The sequence below is a fragment of the Hyalella azteca genome, unplaced genomic scaffold (assembly GCF_000764305.2).
Source record: "Hyalella azteca isolate HAZT.00-mixed unplaced genomic scaffold, Hazt_2.0.2 contig12212, whole genome shotgun sequence".
Taxonomy (NCBI): domain Eukaryota; kingdom Metazoa; phylum Arthropoda; class Malacostraca; order Amphipoda; family Hyalellidae; genus Hyalella; species Hyalella azteca.
Window position 1 is genome coordinate 36,121 of NW_025942175.1, and position 23,350 is coordinate 59,470.

General features: G+C 36.2%; 1 protein-coding gene across 2 annotated transcripts; it reads right to left on the reverse strand.

Moving 5' to 3' along the window:
• Positions 1–9,434: 9,434 nt before the first annotated feature.
• Positions 9,435–21,197, reverse strand: LOC108676716. Of its 2 annotated transcripts, none has more exons than XM_047883195.1 (6): positions 21,166–21,197; positions 15,268–15,395; positions 14,565–14,645; positions 13,438–13,761; positions 12,599–12,699; positions 9,435–11,624 (listed from the first exon to the last, which is right to left on the reverse strand). In XM_047883195.1, the coding sequence occupies exons 2-6, from the start codon at positions 15,310–15,312 to the stop codon at positions 10,814–10,816; spliced, it is 1,362 nt and encodes a 453-aa protein (XP_047739151.1). In that variant the 5' UTR covers positions 15,313–15,395; positions 21,166–21,197; the 3' UTR covers positions 9,435–10,813. The 2 variants fall into 2 exon arrangements, with proteins under 2 accessions (XP_047739151.1, XP_018020335.1); XM_018164846.2 differs by having other exon boundaries at positions 13,438–13,803.
• Between the last annotated feature and the right edge of the window lie 2,153 nt (positions 21,198–23,350).

Here is a 23,350-nt window from a genome sequence, read left to right on the forward strand (position 1 = left end):
CTGCTTCTGTTTTTATGAGTCTCGTCGTCTTTGCTTCTGACTAACTCCATATTTTCTCCTCCTAAACAGATTCTCCTAGAAACATTTTTGCACGACACTTGAGCGGGAAAAAATTGTCGTCGCCCAAATCCTCACGTTAATTTTTTCCTTGAGGATGCCGCCGTGCCATAACAATCCTTGTGTCGTTCTCAGCTCTCGTTGGTGGAAATTGCTTCGCTGCAGGAATGCTCGCCTCGCAGCCGACCGCCTACCTTATTTATTTATACATGCTCTACTATACAGCAGCCATGTTTTAATCTGTATTTTCAACAGTGTGCGTAGCCCTATACTTAAATTTCCATAAAAGTCTTGTGCTGTTAAACACAGTTTCCGGCGCTAGCCAACACCTTGTTGTCTGCAACAAAACCATCCGCAAAAACAGGAGCTCAAGGTAATATTTACGTAAGTTCTTTCTCATGCTGAAGGGAGAGTGAGTGGTACGACAACAGCAAGTGTGTGTGCGATTGAGAGTTAACTTTGTTTTTAACTTCTCTAACGGGAAAATTCTCACTCGTTATTGTAGTGTTATTTTTACCTGAATTGTAATTGAATCGAGCATGAACGGTACTTTGAAAATTGACGAATGGTAATGATTTTGATAGTTCAACGAAAATGACGACTGTGCTGAAAAAATGGCGCAACTAAATTTCATGGAATTAAACGAAGTGTTTATTTAAAAAAATTATTATTTTGCTTTCACATGTACTGCGTTGAATGATTTTTTTGCAGCTAACTTGCAGATATTTATTTTTTATCCATTACCTAATGTTTGAAGCTTGAGAATACAGGAAATTAAATTCAATTTATAGAATCATAAGACCGTTTTGAAAATAACCGTGTAAAGATGAATGATGAATGTGGCGTGATCCTTAAAAATTAGTTTTTGTAGCATAAAATACAAAATAATTCTCTGACTCGCAACCAAGTCTTGTCGTATTATAAATTGTCAATCTTAAAAGGATTCGGTTGTTTTATCGTATTTAAAGTCACCGGTCCGCCAGATTACAAGGTTCAATTAGGTAGAGCCGACATGTACACCGAGAATTGGTAATCTCGGAAATGATATCTCGTAAGATCTCGAGCTGGCAAAGCCACGTCACATAAGCCTCTTTCCTTCAGTCTTGGATGCTAGAATGATTGTCAAGTTCAGCTCAAACCGCGGGCGAAGGCTTTGACATTTCGCGAAATATCACTCGACGGAGGAAGCACCAGCTAGCGTGGACGTTCCTTTAGATGCCAAGCTCGGTTCTCATCAAAGAAAGTAACGGCGTAATTTGCATCGTAGGCTTTCGTTGTTGCTATTGTGCCCAAGATGCGTTATCTCAACGCCCATCTCGTGTCTGCATACACTGAGATAAAGTGCGCATGCGTACGAGATGCCAGCTGCGTCCTCATTTATTTAACTCTTTAGGGGCTCTGAGGACAAATACGTCCTCTGATTCATAATATTATTCATTTTTGAATTCGCATTTAATCCTGCGGTGAAGGTCGAGCCGTCTGCCAACATAACAGAAATAGTAAACACGATATGAGCAATGACTTTTTCCATATTTCTCCCAAAATTTACCCATTTCAATACAAATTTAAAATTAATTATTTATTCTTTCTAGTTTGTTCATATTTCCACCGCACAAAAGACTTTCAGCAGTATTTGAATCTTAACTAATCTGATAGAACGATGAACGAAAAATTGCTCCTCTTGACGATCATTAATCAACATTCTGAGTGAACATTAATTAGACATTCTGAAAACGACAGCTCTTGGGAGCAAAGCAAAATGATATTCTGCTTTCAAACAATAATTCACCTGAAGGTTGCAATATCTACTACATGTTACATTCTTGAAGCCAATAATAATAATTAAGTACCAACAGGACTGAACAGCAGTATAAAAAAAGTAATTTGACATGAACTTGGAATAAACAGACTCGATTTTAGAAAATCAACGTGAAGATTAATTCGAAGCTCGATTTAAAAGTTCAAACATAATTAAGCAATAAATTAATAAGATGTACAATTAATTTAATGCCGATAATGGTTAGAAAGTGCTCAAGGGAAGAATGTGTCCGTGAGGCGAATGAATACAGGGATTGATTAATTATCTCAGCAATGTAAAATAGACACCCATGAAGGATGGAGGTGATGAAACGATCTGTCAAGAAATTTATAATTTTCCCATGCACCCCAAATTATGAAATAACGCTATTGTGAAAGAGAGAGACGCAAAATAAACTTGAACCACACCCCTACCAACGCGTTAGAGAATAAGCTAAAGCTTCTCTTAACTTCAGACACCTTATGAAGATCACCCCTATACAATAATTGTTACATGAAGTGAATAGAAATTTCCACTTAATTTGCACTTGATGAGAGGACCACCTATAAAACAATTATTGTTACTCAGATTAAATGCAAGTCCCAATTTACTTGGATATGATACAGTATGTGATATGAAGATCACCTGTAAAAAAAAGTAATTGTTACTAAAATTGAATCGAATTTTTTTTTGTCCTTGGACTTTATATGAATTTCTCCCACTATAGAACAATAATTGTTATATAAAACAAATGCAAATCTTTAATTACCTTGAACGTGAGGTTGGAGTGGCCTGTAGGCCGTGGCTTTCATAGGCTGGCTTGGCTCTTCGACCAAAGGCTCCCCGGGGTTCACTTCACGGCAGCAATTGGGACATTTTGGCTCGTGCTCAGCCAGTATTCAGGCCCTTGCTATGAGCACTATGGTATTAATACCGGAAGTTTTGGGGCTTCGGGATACTCTTTAAAGCTTTTATTTTATTCTAAATTGTTAGAATAGAGATTAAACAGCCGCTCTGACCTGAGAGCAATGTAGTCTGGAGAAAGGTTGTTTTTATTGCTCAAGGAAATTGGATTATTGGAAAAATGCCCATTCTCTAGAAGTGGGGCTGAACATTGGGTGTGTCTTATAGGTGGAGTCGTGAATTGAATAACATTTTTCGGGAAAATTTGTTTCCATTTTTTTGGTATTTGTTTTGTTTATGAGTGTTAGTTTAAAATCTATATTAGACTCATATAGTGCTGAGGATCTTCATTCCGATATCATGTACTAGAGTACTAAGTACATTCTATGATCTCTATGATACTATGATTTCTTTGATACTAGGTACATTCAGAGTTCTAGATACTTTGTGTGTTCTTCATTCAGAGTACGGAGCATACCATTTCTACGTAATTGTGAAAATTACGGGAAAAATATTAAATGACTACTAGAAAATTTGAAATTTATGGAATGAATTTCAACAAATATCTAGTTGAAACGTCTTCATTTGCTTTTTTATCGCAAACGCTGCTAAGATATATTGGAATCTCGTAACTTGATGAACAACTGAACAACGGAAGATCCAGTTTTAAATCTCGAGAAAAAGTCAAACTCTCTTTATATTCAAATGGAAAAATTCGGTCGCACGTTGAGGGCCCGCGACAATGGAAATGATCTTCTTTGTGGAACACTTTTTGGTCGGTGTAAAGACAGGCAATTAGAGTTCAGGATTCTTTTCGCTTTCAACTTCTGGCTCGGAATCGAGCAAGATACTTGCGTGTGCGCCGTCTCGGCTGGAATTCTTCACTCTTGATGTGCCAAAATTACAATTCAGGAGACTCGGCCACATAATTACAAAATAAAGATCTAAACGGATCTGGTGGCTGAAGATTTACCAACAAGCTTTTTTTTGGAGATTCTGCAACAATGTATTTTGCATCTAATGATTAACCATTAGGAGAATTAATTCACTGCAGAATAAGATAATATGACGGCATCAAGGACGGTTAATTAAGGTAAAGCCCTCATTTAGAAGTCATTTTCGCCAGAAAATTGTCACAAAAAAAAAACCATAGAAGCTGACAAATATTTAAACAAAGTAAACAACGTTTGTGTTTTTACCGAAATGAATAGCAGTATATATATGAGGTATATGAGTTGATTTGATTTTCCAATGGGATGAATAGTAACAAAAGAAGTTTACTGTCAATAAAGATAAGGAGTTACAAGATCAGGACGAGCATTAAGAACTACACTATATAAGATGATGAAGAAGCGTGATTGCATCATGCAAATGTCGAAAGTACTTCCTATAAAGCAGAATATGCTCTTGATAACTTATCAATAAATTTACTGTTCGGTGAGTTAAAAAGACAATCTTTTAATCGAGTAAGTTCCTCTTACGCGGTTTTAATATGAGTTGATTTCCCAGCTGAATAATGAATATCCATCACCACCTTCCTACATCCATCATACCTTCGCACTTCAGGCAAAACAAGTTTTATAGAGAACGCACTGCAGAATTTCTTCCGCTTTTCTCCTGCATTTTTGTTCGAGTGGAAGAGCGCGGCATTAAATTCCGTTCTTTTTGGCCCCCGAACAACACCTTCGTCAAAAGGGGTTTTTCAGTGCAAGTTTTCTACCGTGATAAAAGTTGCCATAAGGGAGTTCAGCGATGGCAGCTATAGGGATAAAAATATTTCTGCGCTATTTGCTGTCGTTCTTTATCTCACTTTATCTCACTCATTCTCTTTCTTCAGGTCTGGAGTTCAGCTTTAAAATATACACGAATGAATGGGAGAGTAATAGTTTCCTGTTCTGCATGACGATATTCCATGTTCCTGATTTTATGTAGCTGTCATATAATTATTTCCCGTGCATGAACCAAGTGAAAGATTTAAGGAAATGCGATATTTCGCATATAATTGATAACTATGGAAATTTTTAAGGAATTGAGATTAGAATCTTATTTTTCCACGATTCCAAGGCAATATTATTTTTCAATAATTATACGATTCTATTAATATGCGGAAGCGAAGCAAATTACGTACATAGAGTGAAGATTAAATTTAGAGTAATTCATCTCATTTCTCCGCCGTCCCTAGTAAGAAAATTACGAATGTTATCTGGCAACCAATCGCTCAAGGATGGAAATCTTCCCATAAGTTAACATAATGGAACACACGTCTCAAAGTTACACCATTTGTAAATGGTTATTTTCTGTGGTAAAAAAATTAATCCTTTATTCAGGATAGTTAGATGAAATTCGTAGTCATTCCCAAAGAAATTTTGCTCGACAAGAAGGGCTAGTTTGCTTGAATTCCATTTACTTAAATGTTATTTCAAAACAGAGATCAATTAAAAATCTCACAAAAATCATTAGGTTAACTTTTTATATATACCTAACCAATATTCATTTAATAATGATCTTATCAGATTACGTAAACTCATAACTAGTGGTATTTTCATAGAGAACGCACAATTTTAATATAGTATACAATATAAAACAATTATAATATAATATATAATATAATATAAATTTAAAATTCCAGCGAAATTCCTGCACTAGTCAAAATAACCGTACACTCCTTGAATTTTTGCCAAACTAAATGAAGCCGTTTGTGACTGCGACAATAAGAGCTTGGCTGCTTACGCCCGTGTTTGTTCAACAAGAGACACTCATAATCATGAAAGCGTTAGGGTGTTTGGCAGCCACCCTCTGCATGGCCACAACAAATACACAGCGCAGCAGCAAAGCCATGGAGTCTCGTTAGCGATAAAGCGGTTGCTGCTATAATGCAACTGCCCTGGCGTGCTGTTGTTTTTTCCGTGCGCTCAATCGGATTTTTTACAGGGTTGGATGGTGAGATGTTGTATATGATGAGGGGATGTTGTATGCTGAAAAATTATGAGTGGTGTTGATATTTCACGTTCAGTGTTTGTGTAAAATATATTATTCAGAGGAGTGCGCTCGGAATTATAGTCGCACGTAGAGCTTGTTTTTAGTAATACTTGGTTTGGGATTTTTGTGTATATTGTCGTTTCTACTTTTTACTCTTTTTACTTTCGGTAAAAAACATTATTTCATAGATGTTATTTGAACATAGTTTGTTTAATTAGGAATTATCAATAATTTCTGATTAAACCAATGCTAAAAATTCCTGGAATGTAACTAAGATAAATATGGGCAAAATAAATTATAATGTTTGGAAATTCATGTCCTAATTTATGTACTTGATTACGAGCTTGATGCAAGAATCTGCAACTTTGATCATCGAAAATCGGGTAATACAAAAATAATAACCCACGCGATGCAAGGCTGGTAGTAAATTATATTCATTAACAACCTAAATGTTTTATTGAAGCTGCATGCATAAATTTGATCTAACTCAACACAATGCCAATTATTTAAGTTACTCCTTTGGCTAAATTAATACTTGGCACTGCACACACTGATCTTTTTTTTCATATATTTTCTTTTAAGGCCATAGGCTTGGAATTGTGCGGTGTAGAAAAAACTTTTATTTTGGTAGACTTTACCTCTGGTGGATGGGTACTGAATAGTCGAGTGTTTAGTTATTAGCTGCTTAGTGGTGAAATGGGATTAAATGAGTATTAAAATGGGACATTTTAATACTCAAGTTTATGCGTGATTGTGACACGAGAACTTTTTTCTTTCCGAAAAAATGCAATCAATCTATCTAACTAATCTATCCCTGCTCACTCATTATGTTACACGATTCAGATAAGTAAATTTAATGAAAAATGATCGAATTTAGCTATGCAACAGTCACATTAAAAATAACTAAATACTAAAATGCAAATGAATCATGCTGCATTAGTGAATTCATTTCACAGAAGAAACAATGCGAGGTTTAACTTCAAGGTTTCTTTGTTCAGATGTTAGTCGTAAAAAGAAGAAAAAGGAATTCAACTTCAAAAACAACAGCGGCTAACCAGCTCACGAGGAGAAATTTCCACGCTCTCATTTCGCTGTCAATTAAATGGAGCCTACGGGACCTTTCTTTGCAGTGTTTTTAAACAGGGACTTGAGTTAAGAGCTTCTTATTTAAGCACTAACCGCTGGCCCCAAATAATGGGGTTTGCTTATGAATAAGCTATTACCCGGCAACGCATGAGGTGAAGCAACCGACCGGAAAAACTTGTAGTGTTTTCCGTCTAAAAAATTACGTCTGAACTTTGCGCCGATTTTTTTAGACGCTCGAGGAATATTTCAGCAACGTTACTTGTGCAGGAATTGATGTGTTTAAGTTGCAGTGAGTGTGATGGAGGTCGAGGTGAATGCTGTGGATAAATTGAGGTGAGCAAAGAGTAAGAAATTAAAAGCAATTTATCAAGATAATGGCGCTAGAGGAGAAAGGTGCGAGTTAATTGTGATTTGAGAAACAAAAAATAATTGAAAATTCTTTTAGAATGCAAAGGGGTAAAAAAAATAGAAGGATGAGAGGACGGAATTAAATTAAATGTGCTCTATGACAGACTCTCAAAGCCATCAGACAATCTGTTAGAATTAGTAGATCCATTTTGTTGAGCAGAGGTGGAAAATTATCAAGGATTATGCCAGTAAAAAATAGTTGGTCAACCTACTTCTGACCAAATTCTTTCACCGATCAGAAAATATAATGTATGCATTTTCTGTTGACAATTTGTTCTGAATTTGGTAGAATAATTATCAACAAAATATTTTCACCAAACCGAAGCCGTTGTGTAATGTACCACGTGTTTTTGTTAGTACTACTTTATTCAAGTTGATATATGATACAAAATGCCTAAACATCAAAAAATTTTAAATCCACCTTAAATCGCATTACATTTGCTGTACGTATATCCAATTATAATTACAGACTCGTCGTTCCCTTCGTAATATTTCCAGCGATTCTGACACCCAATTTTCTCCCTATAAAGATTCCAGGGAAGAAATTATTGACATCTCATTTGGACGCAATTATTCGCGTTAACGAGATTGCACTCATCGACGATTCATGCAATTAGAAGTAAGTGATGGCGAAATAAGAGATACAGTGATCGATCGAAAATTACTACAGGAATCGTATATCAACTGGGAATGAAATATAAATCCTTAGGGAATTCTAGAAGTTCTTTCTGTGCGGGATAAATAATTAATCCACAATTTATGCAGAATGGATAAATATGACCTGAAATTGATTAAATTAGAAGTCACAAAATGGATACGTAACTGTTAGCAAAAAGAAACTTGAACCACTGAAGGTTGAAACAGCCATAAATAAGTAAAATAACATACATTCAAACAAAATAATTGAGATCGAAAAGCATTAGGCAAAAAAAGCATAATCGAAAAAAATGATTAACAATGATTTAATTATACGCAAAAATTATCCGTTTAAAACCTTCATCGTAACCGTCACTAGCGCGCAGCGTTTTAAACTGACGAGATTTCGTCAACAAATGCTGGCTTAATTGCAAATCCCCAATCAAGCCTCGAATTAGTGACTTGCCTGCAATCCTTTTTTAATAAGGTTTGTAAAGGAACATTTATTTTTTTAATAACATGTATTTTTTTAATAAGGTTTGTAAAGGAACATTAATTTATGGTTCAACGAATCGAATTGGATCGAGAAAAAACTACAGAAATACGATTTTTTTGTAATATACACCATATGATCACTAATGGTTTTGAACGTACGTTTGGCCTGCAATGATGCCCATCATTATGAGATTTTTGTCTGATGAAGATATAAATTAATACATTTCTGAAATTTTTATTTAACTGGAATGTTAGCATTTAACGAACTCTATTAGAAAGAAAGAGCAAACATGCATCGTATGTTATTTGTAAAAATTATGCATTGGATAATTTGACATTAAATTTTGAGAATATTCAAAGAATAACATTTCTAATTTTCTTGATTCGTTCATTTCATGTAGTCATATAAATAGAGAAAAAAGTATTATTATTTAATGAGAGCTTCTGATGTTAGCTTGAGTTTAAACTGAAATGAAGGAGTCTAGAAGCTGCAAATAAAACTTAGTTACGGTCATTGCTTGCTGATTAAAACTTGGTGCGACGTAAAAAACTTCGCTGAAGTTCATCCAGCACGATCAAGATCGAAGTTTTTAATGAATAAATCGGGGCTTTGTTAGCCGTCGCAAGTGCAGGAAAGTCTAACGATCACCGAGCGACGTAGCTCGTATATGTAAAATCGTCTTCCGAACCATTGCATTCGTTCATCATTCCGTACTATGTCGATAGATATCATGAACGTGGAGAAGACATAGTTTTTAAATACATATTAAGTTGAATGATTACTCAGTTCTGAAGACAAACAGAAAATTTTTTATGAGATATGCGATGCAAAACGATAAAGATTCATTTAATTTCTGAATAATTGATCCAGATAATCAGATAACTGTCGAAACTTGAACTACCGTGCAGCAGAGACCGTAGTATCAAGTTGCCAAGACAGCATGGGCATGTCTAACAGGTTCTCATGAGTCTCTCAAGAACTATCTTGTGCCTGGCTAACGTCACTTCTCAAAAAATCTAATTATTATAATGCGTCACACGATCTTGGATATCCGGATAAAGTGTACAATAATTAAGCTCGCCAGTTTATTTGAAAGGGATCACAGCCTTTTACGGTACAGCAATAGCGTCAAGTTCCAATATCTCGAATATTACTTAGATTTTACAATCTACTAGTCAAAGTGCATCACGTAGTATACTACATACATGAACTATGAAGGCCGGCGAGAGAACTATTTCATTCGTGATAATTCGTGATTGATTTACTTCTAGATTTGACTTGTATTCAATTCTAGGGTAATACGCGTCTTTATGGTGGAACATATTCACTCGTCACTCGTGATCCAATAGATGCTTTTACTTGAATCGAAGATAAACCTTTCAAATCAGATAACGTCAGCGGCTAGACACACAATTGTTTCTACACACGCTCGTATTTATTTGAACTGCGACAATGCAAACAAACATTGAGACGTTGAGTAATCACGACAAAAACTTATTGTTATGAGACTCCACTACTAGTCATCAGAAAAATTTAATTTTTTTTCTTATCTATGTAAAACTTTTTTCTCTGTAAAATTTTTGAGAAGATAAAAGGATAGTATAAACGAAATATAGTCAGTTGACGTACCTAGAATTTATTTTTAAAAGCTAACAATTACTTTTGTTTTTTCTTTTGGGCCAAAACTTGCTACAAAAGTCATCTTCACAGACAAGAATCTAATATGATTCTTTCTAGATAATATATTAAAAATACATCAAGATTTTAATTGATATATTCATGTTTATAGGTTTGCTTAATCATGTTTCTCTTCTCATGTAAAGGAAATGATGCTAAGCGACATTTAGTTCTTCTTCTAAACTACGGAGAACACGCGCAATAAGTTGCAAGCTACTTTAATCTCATTTTTTTTAACAATCCTGGACTTTCCACATAGAAATTTGAAACAAGCGATTTATTAAAAAAGCAAAAAATGTTTGTATAATACATATCTTATCTAGCTACAATGAACTGAATTGATTCAAGATCGAAGAGAAAAGCTAACCTGCGGGCAAATTTTACGAATTTTTCCTTCAAAAGTTTGGTTCAGTGCTATCATTTATTAACGTAATGTGAACAACAATATAAATTGAACATATATAAATGTGTTGTGATTCGAACATATTTATTTAATCATGCCTAGCAATCATGAAGAGGCTACTTAAAGAAAGATTATTGGGCGAAGCCTAACCATATTTCAGAGCAAACCATTCTCGCCGATTATTTTTCGACAAGATCTTTTTGTAGAGGCCTATTCCAGGTACATATCTAGCCGTATTTCTCTAACGAGTTGTGCCATAATTATCAGATACTGGTGCACGCTAATAATGGAATGCAGGTATCCAGTTTACTGGGGGCTTATAAGACGCACTTTCATTTCTTTTACCCTTAGTAAAGAGGAGTGTTATACCCTAAGGTCTGCTGCGAACGGTGTAGGTAGTAAGTCCTTTATGGACTGATCGAGGAGCACTGACAATCACCGGTTGATCCGCTGTGTGTGTTATCAAATTTTGAAGCCAATGTGGAACGTTGAGGCTTGTGATAATTGTTGTTTCATCAGTTGAGCTATTCAGTGGTGAACTCACGGAGGAGGTTAACGACGAATTTATGCTTCGTGACACAGTGTCGGAAGATTCAAATGCCGAGGTAAAGTTACTTTGCCGAGTCGAGTTATTAGAGAGATCAGAGCTTAAAGCTGGGAGCAAACTTGGTGAACTAAAAGAGGCTTGGTCAGAAGGAGCTGAAACTGGATGCGATGAATATCGAGATGGGTGGGTAGTTCCCATAATCGTTGATTTTGCTGCCATGTTAGACGTTGAGAGAATAGAGTTTAAAGGTGGCGTTAACGCAGACGACCAATTCGTCACCTCTTGATTAGTTTGAGATGATTCAAGAGTTGCGTCATTGCCCAGCTCGTTGAGTGCTTCTCCAACTCTTTTTAGGAGCCTCACTGAATCGTCTATGATCTCCGTTAGGTTTCCTTGCGTCGTTTCGTTGATTTTCGTCGTAGCGCTTTCACTAATCGTTGCGTTGGTTCGTATGTCGGCATTGGCGTTCACCTCTGCATTCACTTGAACGCTGTCATCCACCGGGGATAATGTAGGCAAGGGTCGAACATAACAATCAAATCCACTCCCACTGCCCGCTGCATTAGAAATCAAACCTACAAACATTTGGTTGGTGGCAGAAGTGACGTTCCTCATCGCGCGATTTTCATGGTATCTGTTAACGTGGATGGAAAAATATCAAAAACTGATATTATCTGTTATTCCTTATTATATGTTTAAGGTTGATTTCAAGAAATTCATGCTAATTTGCACCCACGCATATATATTTTGGGTTGCAGCTGTTTTTATGCAAAATATTCCTGTCTGAAATGAAATTTTTGATCATTAGTAATTTTGACGTGCCAAAATTAAATGAATCTTAGCCACATTATACCATCCTGAAACAATGCGACACCTTGAAATTGATAGTTGATTGAGATTTTTGGGACCAAATGCTCTAGCTAACTTTTCAAACAGAGTCAGATAATCATCGGCGAATATTCAAAGTACAAATTTATAGAGCAATTCTTTAAATTATTTTGGAGCTAACGCCACGTTTTTATGAGCTATACTCTTGCGAACTAAATGGCCGGCAATAAATTATGTTAGAAACGACTTCAACTTGAAGATAAATTGGTTTAAACTGTCGAATGTAAAGTGCGTACACCCTATAGATCATCTACGTCAATCTAGTTCGCCTTGTCACGGATTTTGAATTCATTGTTTCATCAATTTTAAATATAATCATAGAATAATTTCTAATGCAATTACGAAATTTTTCACCTTACATCACTAGGACCACCTGAAGCGATAAATTCTGGAATTTCATCCTTCTCAGGCTGCTTGTATTCAAAATAAATCTATTAATTGGCTAGATAATAAATTTATTATTAAGAATGTACAAGTTGAGGCTACACCAATAAAAAAATTTTTGTAAAAAAATTACTTCGATTGAAGTACTCGGAAAAATTCAATCATGTTGTAAATAAAAGAAATTAAACAAAATAGAAACAGTTATTTATGGTAACATGCAGGTGAAATTGATTAGCACAGATAAAACTAACGAAACTTCACTCAATCTCTTCTGTACGCAAATCATGAACTTTATTAGTATTTTAATCGGTAAAATACAGAAACTCCGAGCCTCACCTCAATATTGATTTTAAGGCCATATCTTTAACGTAGACCGAGTCGTCGTCCCTCAGGTTAAATATTGGACACAAAACGCGGATTCTGTTCCCTTCTTCCGCCTGTGGAGAGTAAGGTTATTAGCCAGGCACATCCTAAAGAATCCGATATTTAATGAGACGTTCCGATATTTAACGAGACATCCTGATATTTAACGAGACGTCCCGATATTTAACGAGATGTTTCCATATTTAACGAGATGTTTTCATATTTAACGAGACGTCCCGATATTTAACGAGATGTTTCCATATTTAACGAGATGTTTCCATATTTAACGAGACGTCCCGATATTTAACGAGATGTTTCCATATTTAACGAGATGTTTCCATACTTAACTAGACGTCCCGATATTTAACGAGACGTCCCGATATTCAACGAGACGTCCCGATATTTAACGAGACGTCCTGACATTTAGCGAGACGTCCCGATATTTAGCGAGACGTCCCGATATTTAACGAGACGTCCCGATCTTTAACGAGACGTCCCGATCTTCAACGAGACGTCCCGATATTTAACGAGACGTCCCGATCTTTAACGAGACGTCCCGATCTTCAACGCGACGTCCCGATATTTAACGAGACGTCCCGATATTGAACGAGACGTCCCGATATTTAGCGAGACGTCACGATATTTAGCGAGACGTCCTTATATTTAATGAAACGTCGCGATATCTAGCGAGACGTCCCGATATATAGCGAGACGTCCCAATATTTAGCGAGACGTCCCGATATTTAGCGAGACGTCCTGATATTTAGCGAGACGTCCTGATATTTAGCGAGACATATTCAGGGAACACTCACCAGTAACTTCCATCCGCACTTGAAATTATTCGGATAGTTCTGGGGGTAGTTTGGCGAAAAGATCCTCACGAATGAGTCAGGATCGAGGCGAATGGTTGGATAAGTTCTATTTTCACAGAACACGCCATCAAATGAATTTAAAGCTCGTCCAGATTTACGATTGGTAGAACTTGTGTGCCCAGTATCGATTTCTTCGACGTTGGTCGAGAAGACAGCGCTGAGGTTCCATTGGTTTGGTGCATTCCCATTCAAATGGAAAAACAAGTTCCCAATCATGTTTTCCTGAATGATTTCTTTCATTGGACTGCTGGACATGTGAGGTTCCTGAGGGACAGCATGCGGCTGCCATGTAGGAGGAGCAGTATTCTGTTGAAGAGGAAAAATGCGTGGGATTTAATTGTACGGTTGATATTAAGTACTGTTGATATTAAGCACAGTTGATATTGATACAAAAGGGCTGGTACTCTTGATGTTAGGTTATGGCGTTGTTGCATAAACAGTCTGTATATGAAGGGAGGAGTGGTATTTCTAGAGTTGACGCCGTCCCAGGTCTCGGAATGTGATATTGTGAGCAAATAGTGAAGCTGCAGCACTTGACATAAGTCTTATGGATTGGATATCTATCAGTCTCTTCAAGTGGGGTATGTGCGATATCAAGTCTTTAAAAAATACTTTAAAAAACCTTTTTAAAAAACCACGTTTTTCTTGTGGACTAAAAAGTAATGGTGGAGTGTAAATAAAAGATAAATTTCGCTTTAGATAACTTTGTAATCTAAAGCGAATGAGAGACATTGTTGTGAGATGTGTGTATTATAAAGGAAAAAAGTGTAAAATGAATGAAGAAAAAGAAGAAGGGGGGGTGAGGTGGTGAATAACTGGTTTCATTCTAACAACGAGTTGGGAGGTTGTAAGTGCGTCATTTTGTTCAACCATAACTGTCATGACGATATCGGCTTCATTTATATTGGTAATTAAACTACGACCAACGTCAGTTAGATTCAAATTCATAAAGCGAAGGAGGCCAGTTTCGTTCACACCACTGTGAAAGCTGACACTTGATCCATTTACAGAACTGAAGTCGTCAAGATTTTTCATGTCAAACTAGCGTCATTAACATTGTAACTCACGTTGGCTGGGGAGGCTGTTACTGGGCTGTTTGACTCAGCTCTGGTAAAGTTCATCGGTGGAATAGCCGCGCCTGCACATGTCTGTAATTCATAAAATTAGTTTATTTAATTTAATTGATATGTTTTTACAATAAAAATTCGTTGCTCGAGATAAACAAGGTAAATTGGTTAGGCTACTTATATACAAACTTTTGAAGAGAATATTTCACTCAATCACATCACACCAGCGTAGTTTACGAGGAAACAATATGACAGTAAGATAATAATTATAGAAGGTGAGGGGATAGAATCGAGAAAACACGCTTCAATAAACTGTAACCAACTTCCAGAAAATAGTGAACCACATAAATGTGTTTTCACATATAAACATATGTTATAGGTATATATTAATTGTTATACGTTTATTCAATAGCTTAGGAGCGAATTATAGTTTTCAAGTTTTTAAAATTCTTATACTGTAAAAAGTTTTATGAATAAATATTTGTCAGGATAGTTGGATTTAGGATTTTATACCAACATATCTCCTAAGTGATCAATATCTAATTATTTACTCAAATTAAACATTTCAAAATCCTAAAGCCCCCTGAAAGCACTCCCAAATGAAACGCAAATAAAAGACGGCAATGAACCTACGATGGAATTGAAGTCTAATCTAAATAAGTACAAAACTAAAATACTCTAATTATATACTTTGCAAACTCACATTTACGAGCAGAAAAATACCGATGAAAGGCAACACCGTAGCCATCGCTATGGTGTTCGCAATTGTGCAGTACAGATTTAGAAGCTTTCTGCAACTCTAGCGCCAGCGTTGGTGTTGGGTTGCAGCCTCTGCACAACTGAAAATGTGTGAAATTTGCTGGTAGGATATTGGTTGAATGGCCTCCACTTGCCTGTACAGACCTCTGGTGATTTCCAAAAACCATTTTTTGTTCACTAAAATGGAAAATATTGAACAAATGGAATGTAATGTTTGTACTTTAATATATCAGTAATTTAGATATTAATTAAGAATAGTTCAAGATGTTATGATTAGATTAGCAAGAAAGGCAGTTTACGAAATTTTCGCATAGAAAACACAACGGCAATTAATCATACAAGGTTTACATTTGAATTTGTCAGATTGCATTGAGCTCGTCTAAAAATGCGACTCATAAATATTCAACTAATGACTGCATTTTGCATTGAAGTTGGAACGAGTTCCGATGAGCATGATTACCTCCAATATTAACTGGTGCAATTTGAATAAATAAATTAAGATAATATATTACACCATCGCTTGGAACGTTTTTTGGAACCTCAAGGAAAAGACGAAGGCTGTAAGTAATCAGTTACGTTCATTACTCTCGCCAGAATCTCGATAGGAAAGTTATGCACATTTTTTGTAAGATTTTCATTACATAAAACAGAATGAATGTTGAATATTTCAATCACTCAAATTTCCAAATTGAAAGTTAGTAATTAGAAACCTGTGAATCCAGCGTAGGTGGCGACAGATGGTTGACAATGGCAATTGGCGTTACGAGGGCATAAAAATTCTTCTAATATTGGGAAACTAACAAAAATATTCACCGTTTTCCAGTTGCTGGCAATTGCGTAGTACGATTATGCGTAAATTTTGCGCTCAAAGTCGGTAAATTTTGCGCTGTAAAAACTCGATATACAGACGTCTCACTCCACCAGTTTTAATGCCAAAAATATATATATTTCAGAGAAACACCAAGAATTTAAGCTGGAAAACCACACACAGCGACATTTTTATAAACTGTCCATATTCAACACACGTTTTAATCCAAAAAAATGATCTTACTTTTTCAAGGAGTCGTAAGCATTTTGCTAAGATCCTGCGACATAAATTGACATAAAATTGCGCTACAAAAGTTTCAAGCAACCGACATGCTAGATCAGCAGATGCCGCATGCACCAAAAGCCCCTACAAAAATCTGGAAGGACTCCTAACGGTCCCGTGATGCGCCAGGACTGTGGATATATATTAGGGCAGTTTGCGAGCTTGCAAACATCATAAATTCACAGGGTCAACAGCTGGCCAAGCCTGCCAAGGATAACGTGAAGGCGAATGGCATTCCTCGGCTCCCTCAAGATGTTCTGCTTCAAAGGTTTCTTTTTTGTTAAGGATACCTCGGTAAACTCGGTGGTACTATCAAGACACATTTCGACATCGCGGTGCTTCCAGTCGAGTTTAAAACAGGGTACCAAATACTTTAGATATATTTTATGATTCAGAATCATTCTTGCGATGCAAAACATTAAAGTATATTTTGCAAAGTGAAATAAACAAGAAGTCATTCCTGTGAATATTGAATATATTTGCTTTAACTAACTTCAGCTTTAGGGCAGTTTTTGCATCATATAATTAAGAATGTGAAAATTGAGAACAATTGTTTGCTGGTATCTGTTAAAATTAGAAGTAAAGTTTCACTTGTCTGTCCATTTCAAGAGCCCATTTAAAACCAACCACCTTACATGACACATGTAACCGAATAAATAGATTATTTTTGAATTGCATGATGTTCAAGTATTAAGGCACAACACATTCGTTGAGGCCACTGCTACTCATGTGCAATTTAAATCGACCTTATTTATCAAAACACGAATGTGATGTCATCGAACCAAGTTTAATGTTGTTGTTAAGTTCAAGGTGGAAATTTGTTCCAATCGAAATAACGTAAGACGCATTTTGCCAGATGTATCCCTTTCGTTATCTAAAAAATCATTTTGTTACGAGTATTATAGCTACTGAAACATATTGTAGCTATTAAAATTATAAAAGCCTTTTGTACAAAACTCTGCTTCATGTTAGTAAAAAACGGCATATTTCACTTTCAGTTAAAAATGCCATCCGAATGAATCTATTGGTGACGTTTGAAATGAATCAGACTGCATTATTCTAGAACGTAATTCATTTAACTATAGATTAACTAACAATTTTCAACGCCGAGTTGTATCTTCAAACAGTTCAAACACGCATACACTATATTCGTACCTGACGCAGACAATTGATCATTCGATGTGGGTCGAATTAATGTATGTGCTTGGCCTCTGCATGGATACAGAGACGTTATGACTGTGATTCTGCTCCGGCCACAATGCTATTTCTACCTGAACATGGAAATTAATTATCCAGTGGCGGTGAATTATCGAAACCATATGCTCGAGGACATCGGTGCTGCCGAGTGGTAATATAACAGCCATTGTGTACAGCGTAAGGGTGAGTGAAGCGTGTTTGCGAGGTGCGAATAATGCGTCTTGAGATGTGGCTTCGTTTCGATCGATGACTTGCTGTGCTATGTCGGGAATCTTGGAACATATTATTAATGTCTCTTCGATAATCAACAATTCGGCACCGGATATATACACGGGGATTTAAATTATCAGTTTAGCATGATACGAAAATCAACAGGTATATCCGAATAAAACTATTTGGTTCTTCGAAATACTGCATCTAAAGAGAAGGTTTAAACTATGTACATCAGTCTCAGAATAAAAATAGTTATTTCAGTGGAAGAACCCTCTGTTATGGCGCCAAAGAAAACAAAGTACGAATTGAGTCTCGAGAGGCTCGAATTCAGCGTAGAAGAGTTGAATCTATTGAGAATCTCGCGTTCAGCATACAGTCCAGTCTAGAATGAATTTCGCATTGAACGGAGAGTCTACACAGTTCGAAAAATCACCGTTAAAAACGGTATTAGTGGCGTTTCAGTGACCGGCTGGCACGTGAAAAGGAACCCTGCAAAGCCGTTTTTATTCCGCCTTAACAGTAGAAACCAGGACAACATCTAATATAAACGGTGAAATGGATTATTTTCATGGGCGGCCTGTCAATAGAACGGCCGTGATATCTTTTTTCACTTTTTTCGAACAGTGAAAAGACTCGCGTTTAGCTACGAGGAGTCTAAAGCACGACTGCTGCATCCACAAACTTTACTGTGTGGTCGCGCATAAATTCTTGAGTGGGTGCAATAAAGAACGCTCCTGTGACCTCCGAAAAAGTCGCTTCCACTGGCTCTGCGAAAAAGCCATTCCTTGGTTTCAACCGCGTCTTTTCAGGATATGAAATGTCAATTTAAACCATCTTTATCCAGCTTCAATTTAGTTCGTTTCGAAGCACGTTTGGTATTTTAATAGAAACGTACTTTTTGCTTCTACAAAAAACGAAAGAATGTACGTGATCCAGAAAAGGAGGATGAGATGATTGAACATTTAACCTAATAATATTTTTACATTTCTGCTGATTGTATTTTTTGCTAATGAACAGAATTTTAAAATTGATCGAAGATAAAGTAACAACTCTTATATCTTCAAACCTAGTTTACGACTAGCCTGTAGCACAGCCTCGTGAAATTTCGCAATTTTCCCGAAAGGTTTAGCTGTTATGTCCTTGTGAATTTAGCGGCAGCGAAAGACTAGCTTAGCATCGCCAGCGTCTCGACGACGCGAAATAGTGCGGATGCCATCCACGAGCGAAAGACGCCTTTTACGACCAGAGAATCCACCTCTTCTCGAGGCAATAATCTCGCCAAGATTTTCCAGTCAAGTTTAGCTAGGATCAGCTTCAAAAAAATTCGATCGTTAAAGTTCCATAAATGCAGACGGGTGCGCATCATGCAAATAATGCAGAGCGAAAAATCACAACCGAGCTCTCCTTCACATGTCAAGATTCCTTGCGTGTGCCACTCAACGCAGGATGCTTCTTCATTGTCAAAATATGATGTGTTCTTTGCGAGCTTTTATAGTTTTTATCAACGGGCTTGTGTATCTTTATCTGGAAATACAGCTTCGTAAATGGCGGTACAAGGTCTTTATTTATTGTTTAAACGGTTTCGATAGTAAAGAAAGACGAATGTGATCAAGGAGAGGGACGAATTCGATTGAGTTGTACGCAAGACTGGATGCACTTCTTATAAACATTCACACCAAAATTCGTATAAACATTCACACCAAAATTCGTATAAACATTCACACCAACATTCACACCAACATTCACACCAACATTCACACCAACATTCACACCAACATGCACACCAACATTCACACCAACATTCACACCAATACTCGAAACCAAACGGTCGCAAAAATTACGCTCGACTAATAATATTCTAGTAGCATTGCCAGGCATTAAAAATAATTTGAAAACAGCAGAAAAGAGTCTGTGAATTTTTTTACGAAGCGTTCAAACTTAATTTTCATTAACTAATATTACGTTTCCTCGGTAAGTTTTCTGGATGTAGAAGGTCCAGGCAACGCTGTAGAGTAATTAAATCGCACCTGATTTCAAATACACCATTTAGAATATTCAAATGTTCATCTCGCAAATCAGAGTCTGGTCGAGTTCTTTTCACCACATTAACTTGTACTTTTGATAATTTTCGAATTCGAGGAATAATGAAAAATTTACAAACACGCACGTATGCCTAAAATTCATTTATCAAGTATTTTAGTTTATTCGGTGATTCTGTAAAAATGAAGAATGCAGCTTAGTGCCTGTATCGGGAGCTGTGAACGGTTTCTGCAAGCTGCTTCATCGAAGCTTTTACGGCGAGTTCAATCTAGCGAGGGTCGTTGCGTCGAATTTTACGACAAGGAACGTCAATGATTCGTTTTACGGTCGCCTTTAAAAGCTAAACTTGGCTTCTTATTATTTAACCTTTTCTTTATTACATATTTCATTATATGAAGCTTAAATATTTATTCCTTCCAATATCAACTATTCTTGAGTGCGTTGCGATACCAAATCCGTATAATTTGGTTTCGGAAAGAAAAATCTAAATTCATACTGGTGTTTCTCTTGTGCGTTTGAAAACTATATACACAGCTACATTGCGTTTAGCCACACCCGACATATCTCGAAAATAATTTAATTATAATAAATACATAGTAAATTATTTTATTTTCACTAAGCAAATAGCATCCAAGGCCGAACTATTACTTGAACCAACACCACTCGTTAAATTTGATACTGAACTCTAAAAGGCCATAATAATTTCAGACGCTTCTGGTAACATCGTTGCATGTTGATACGGGCTCGTTGCAGAAGGTCAGCCGGCCGTACGCATGATTATGTATGTTGTACGTCACACTACGTCAGCTACACGTCAGCTGCGAATATTTCCACATCAGCTACACATTTTAATATGTCATTTAAACATTTTGCCCCATCAACATGTAGCTGATGTGGTAAAAGCATTTTACCACGAATTTTAGCACATCAGCTACAGATATTATCACGTCATTTTTGCGTTACACTACGTCAGTTACACGTCACACAATTGCACCAGAGAACAGCCATACTAAGAGATAGTATTCTGCCACTTGTAATCTATCCTAACCACTGAAACAAGCGTATTGGGCATTTTGAAAGGGCGTTAGATTTTACTCGGGGTTTCGGAAACTAAAATGTTATAAAACTTAGGGTAAGCATCATCAAGTAAAACTTACCTGAAATTCATTTATTATCGTTTATTGTCATATTTACTTTTAGAAAAAAACCATAGCCAACTTTCTAGTTATTAAAATTTATGTCTGACGATGTTATGGGGAAATGTCAAATTATGACAATGAAGACAACTAAAAAAACGCTTACCCGAGTCACCACTGGTTTTATTTTGATCAATTCAGATTTCTTCTTGAAATTTTTCAGCTTCAAGTTCGGAATTATAAAAATTTCAATTATCATAGAATGCTCTCAACGACACTCGACCTCGAAAATGAAGCCAAACTCGCACACGAAGAGGTGTTAAATTTCTCAATTTGGCCGCGTTTACAAGAGCTAGGAAGCTACTTCACAGCAACCATGATTGATTGTCCTATTTCTTCTTGGCAGCGTAATTTACAGAATTTAGATTCTCGTGTACATTTTCTAAGATAATGAATTATAATTCAAACATATACATGCATTTGAAAGTGAAAATTAATAATTTTATTTGTAGACGTACAAACATTTATCTTTTGCTTTAATTATTTATCCACTGAATATTTTATGTAACATATCATGAGTTGAAGAAGGTGGAACGAAGATTTTTGTCGACCGTTTAAGTTTTAATTTGAAAATTTACCGTAAAGTATAAACCCTTTGTTTGTAACATGAATTTTTCAACTAACCAAATTTTAACACAAGTCAATCGGCCGGCATCCCATGCCGTTCGTACATGAACAAATGTGTAAAATAAATGTATAAAATTTTCACTTGGCATTTTTATCTGAAATTTGCACGTTTTAACAACCATTTACTATTCGATTTTTTGAGAGGCATTGGTACTTTTCTGATTGATCTATATTATCTAATTGGAAACGTTTTGCCACGAAATTTCCTCGCAGTATAATATCTCCTGTCTGATTGTATGTGCGTATATATAGAATTCACTGTAGTAGAAGATATAATCTTCTTTCAAACAATTATATGTAAACATCTCAGCTTTCATTGAGGAGACTATGTTTCAGGAGCTTCCAATGTCAGGTTAAACTCTGAAACTGCCGAAAAAATTCTGAAAAATGCAATCATGGTGTTACTCTATGTTTATGTACACCAAAATATTTATACATGTTGGGCTACAACAGAGAGATCAGCACCTCCAATTTCATTCGTATGTGGTTATAGGTTCGGCCTTCATGAATATACAAAGCTGTATTTGTCTCATGCATGAGTTAAATCTTCTCAGCTACGAGGAAAATATTTAACTCATGAAAAGAAAGAAATGTCGAGGAGAGAAAACAATCTCGCCATCTGGTAATTTTACAACATAGGCTCAAGTGAGGCGTTCGAGAAGGGGCAACACTACCAGTTTCCTACATAGAGTGAATATGCTCAGCCAGGATCTTCAAGCTTTATGGTGTAGGTAATCAAATGGATCGTTGCTGGCATGCGACGGATGTGTTCCGTAAATGACAGCAATTTGCACGGCCACAAGGTTTTCAGGACCATCCTCCTAACGGAGAGTGATGGAAGATCGGCAACAACTTCAGAAAAGAATAAAGTTTCATACTGATCGATGAATCGCATCGATCAGATTTATGGACGTGTTAAACTGGAAAAAAGTTTGTACTGTATTGCATCGTAAATTGCCGAAATGAGTGGCGCGGGGTATATGAAGCCATGCCATATATTCTTGAAAACATATTTATTCAAGAAAGAGCAATACGAATTCGAGTTTATTTCTACGATTTGAAGAAGGAAGAAATGTATAATGAAAGACGATAACCTCGAAACTTAATCGTCGTCGTTAGCAAAACTATACTCGAACTGTCTCCAATTTGTGTAGGGAAAAGATGAAGATATATGTTTTTATTACGATTTTTTTGTTCATTTCCCAAAAATTTCGCACGTGCGTTATGTCAAAATGAATAATAACGATAAGAAAATACGAAAATCTCCTGAAAAGTGCACATCATTTTAACATGTATCTACCAACTCACTGCTAAACATGGTCGTGAACATAAAGTGAACACAATTCACAGATTCTTCAAAAGATTCATAATGATTTATAATTGCCATGTTGGTAATAAATTTGAGCCATTAACGAAAAGTGTGGGGAATAAATTCGATAATAAAGCGTCGATAAGCTCGTAAGACTGGTAGCGCACCACCACTGTTGGCCACTAAATATGGTCTTCTATATTGTGCGAGTAGTTAAGCATCATTTCTTTCTGCCGAAAATAGCTTGAAATTACTTCCAGACTCCTTATTCATCACACCATAAATCCAATTAGACTCAAGCACAAAAGTTAATTGCATAATACATTTAAGTTATATTCTTATCAAAAAAATACAT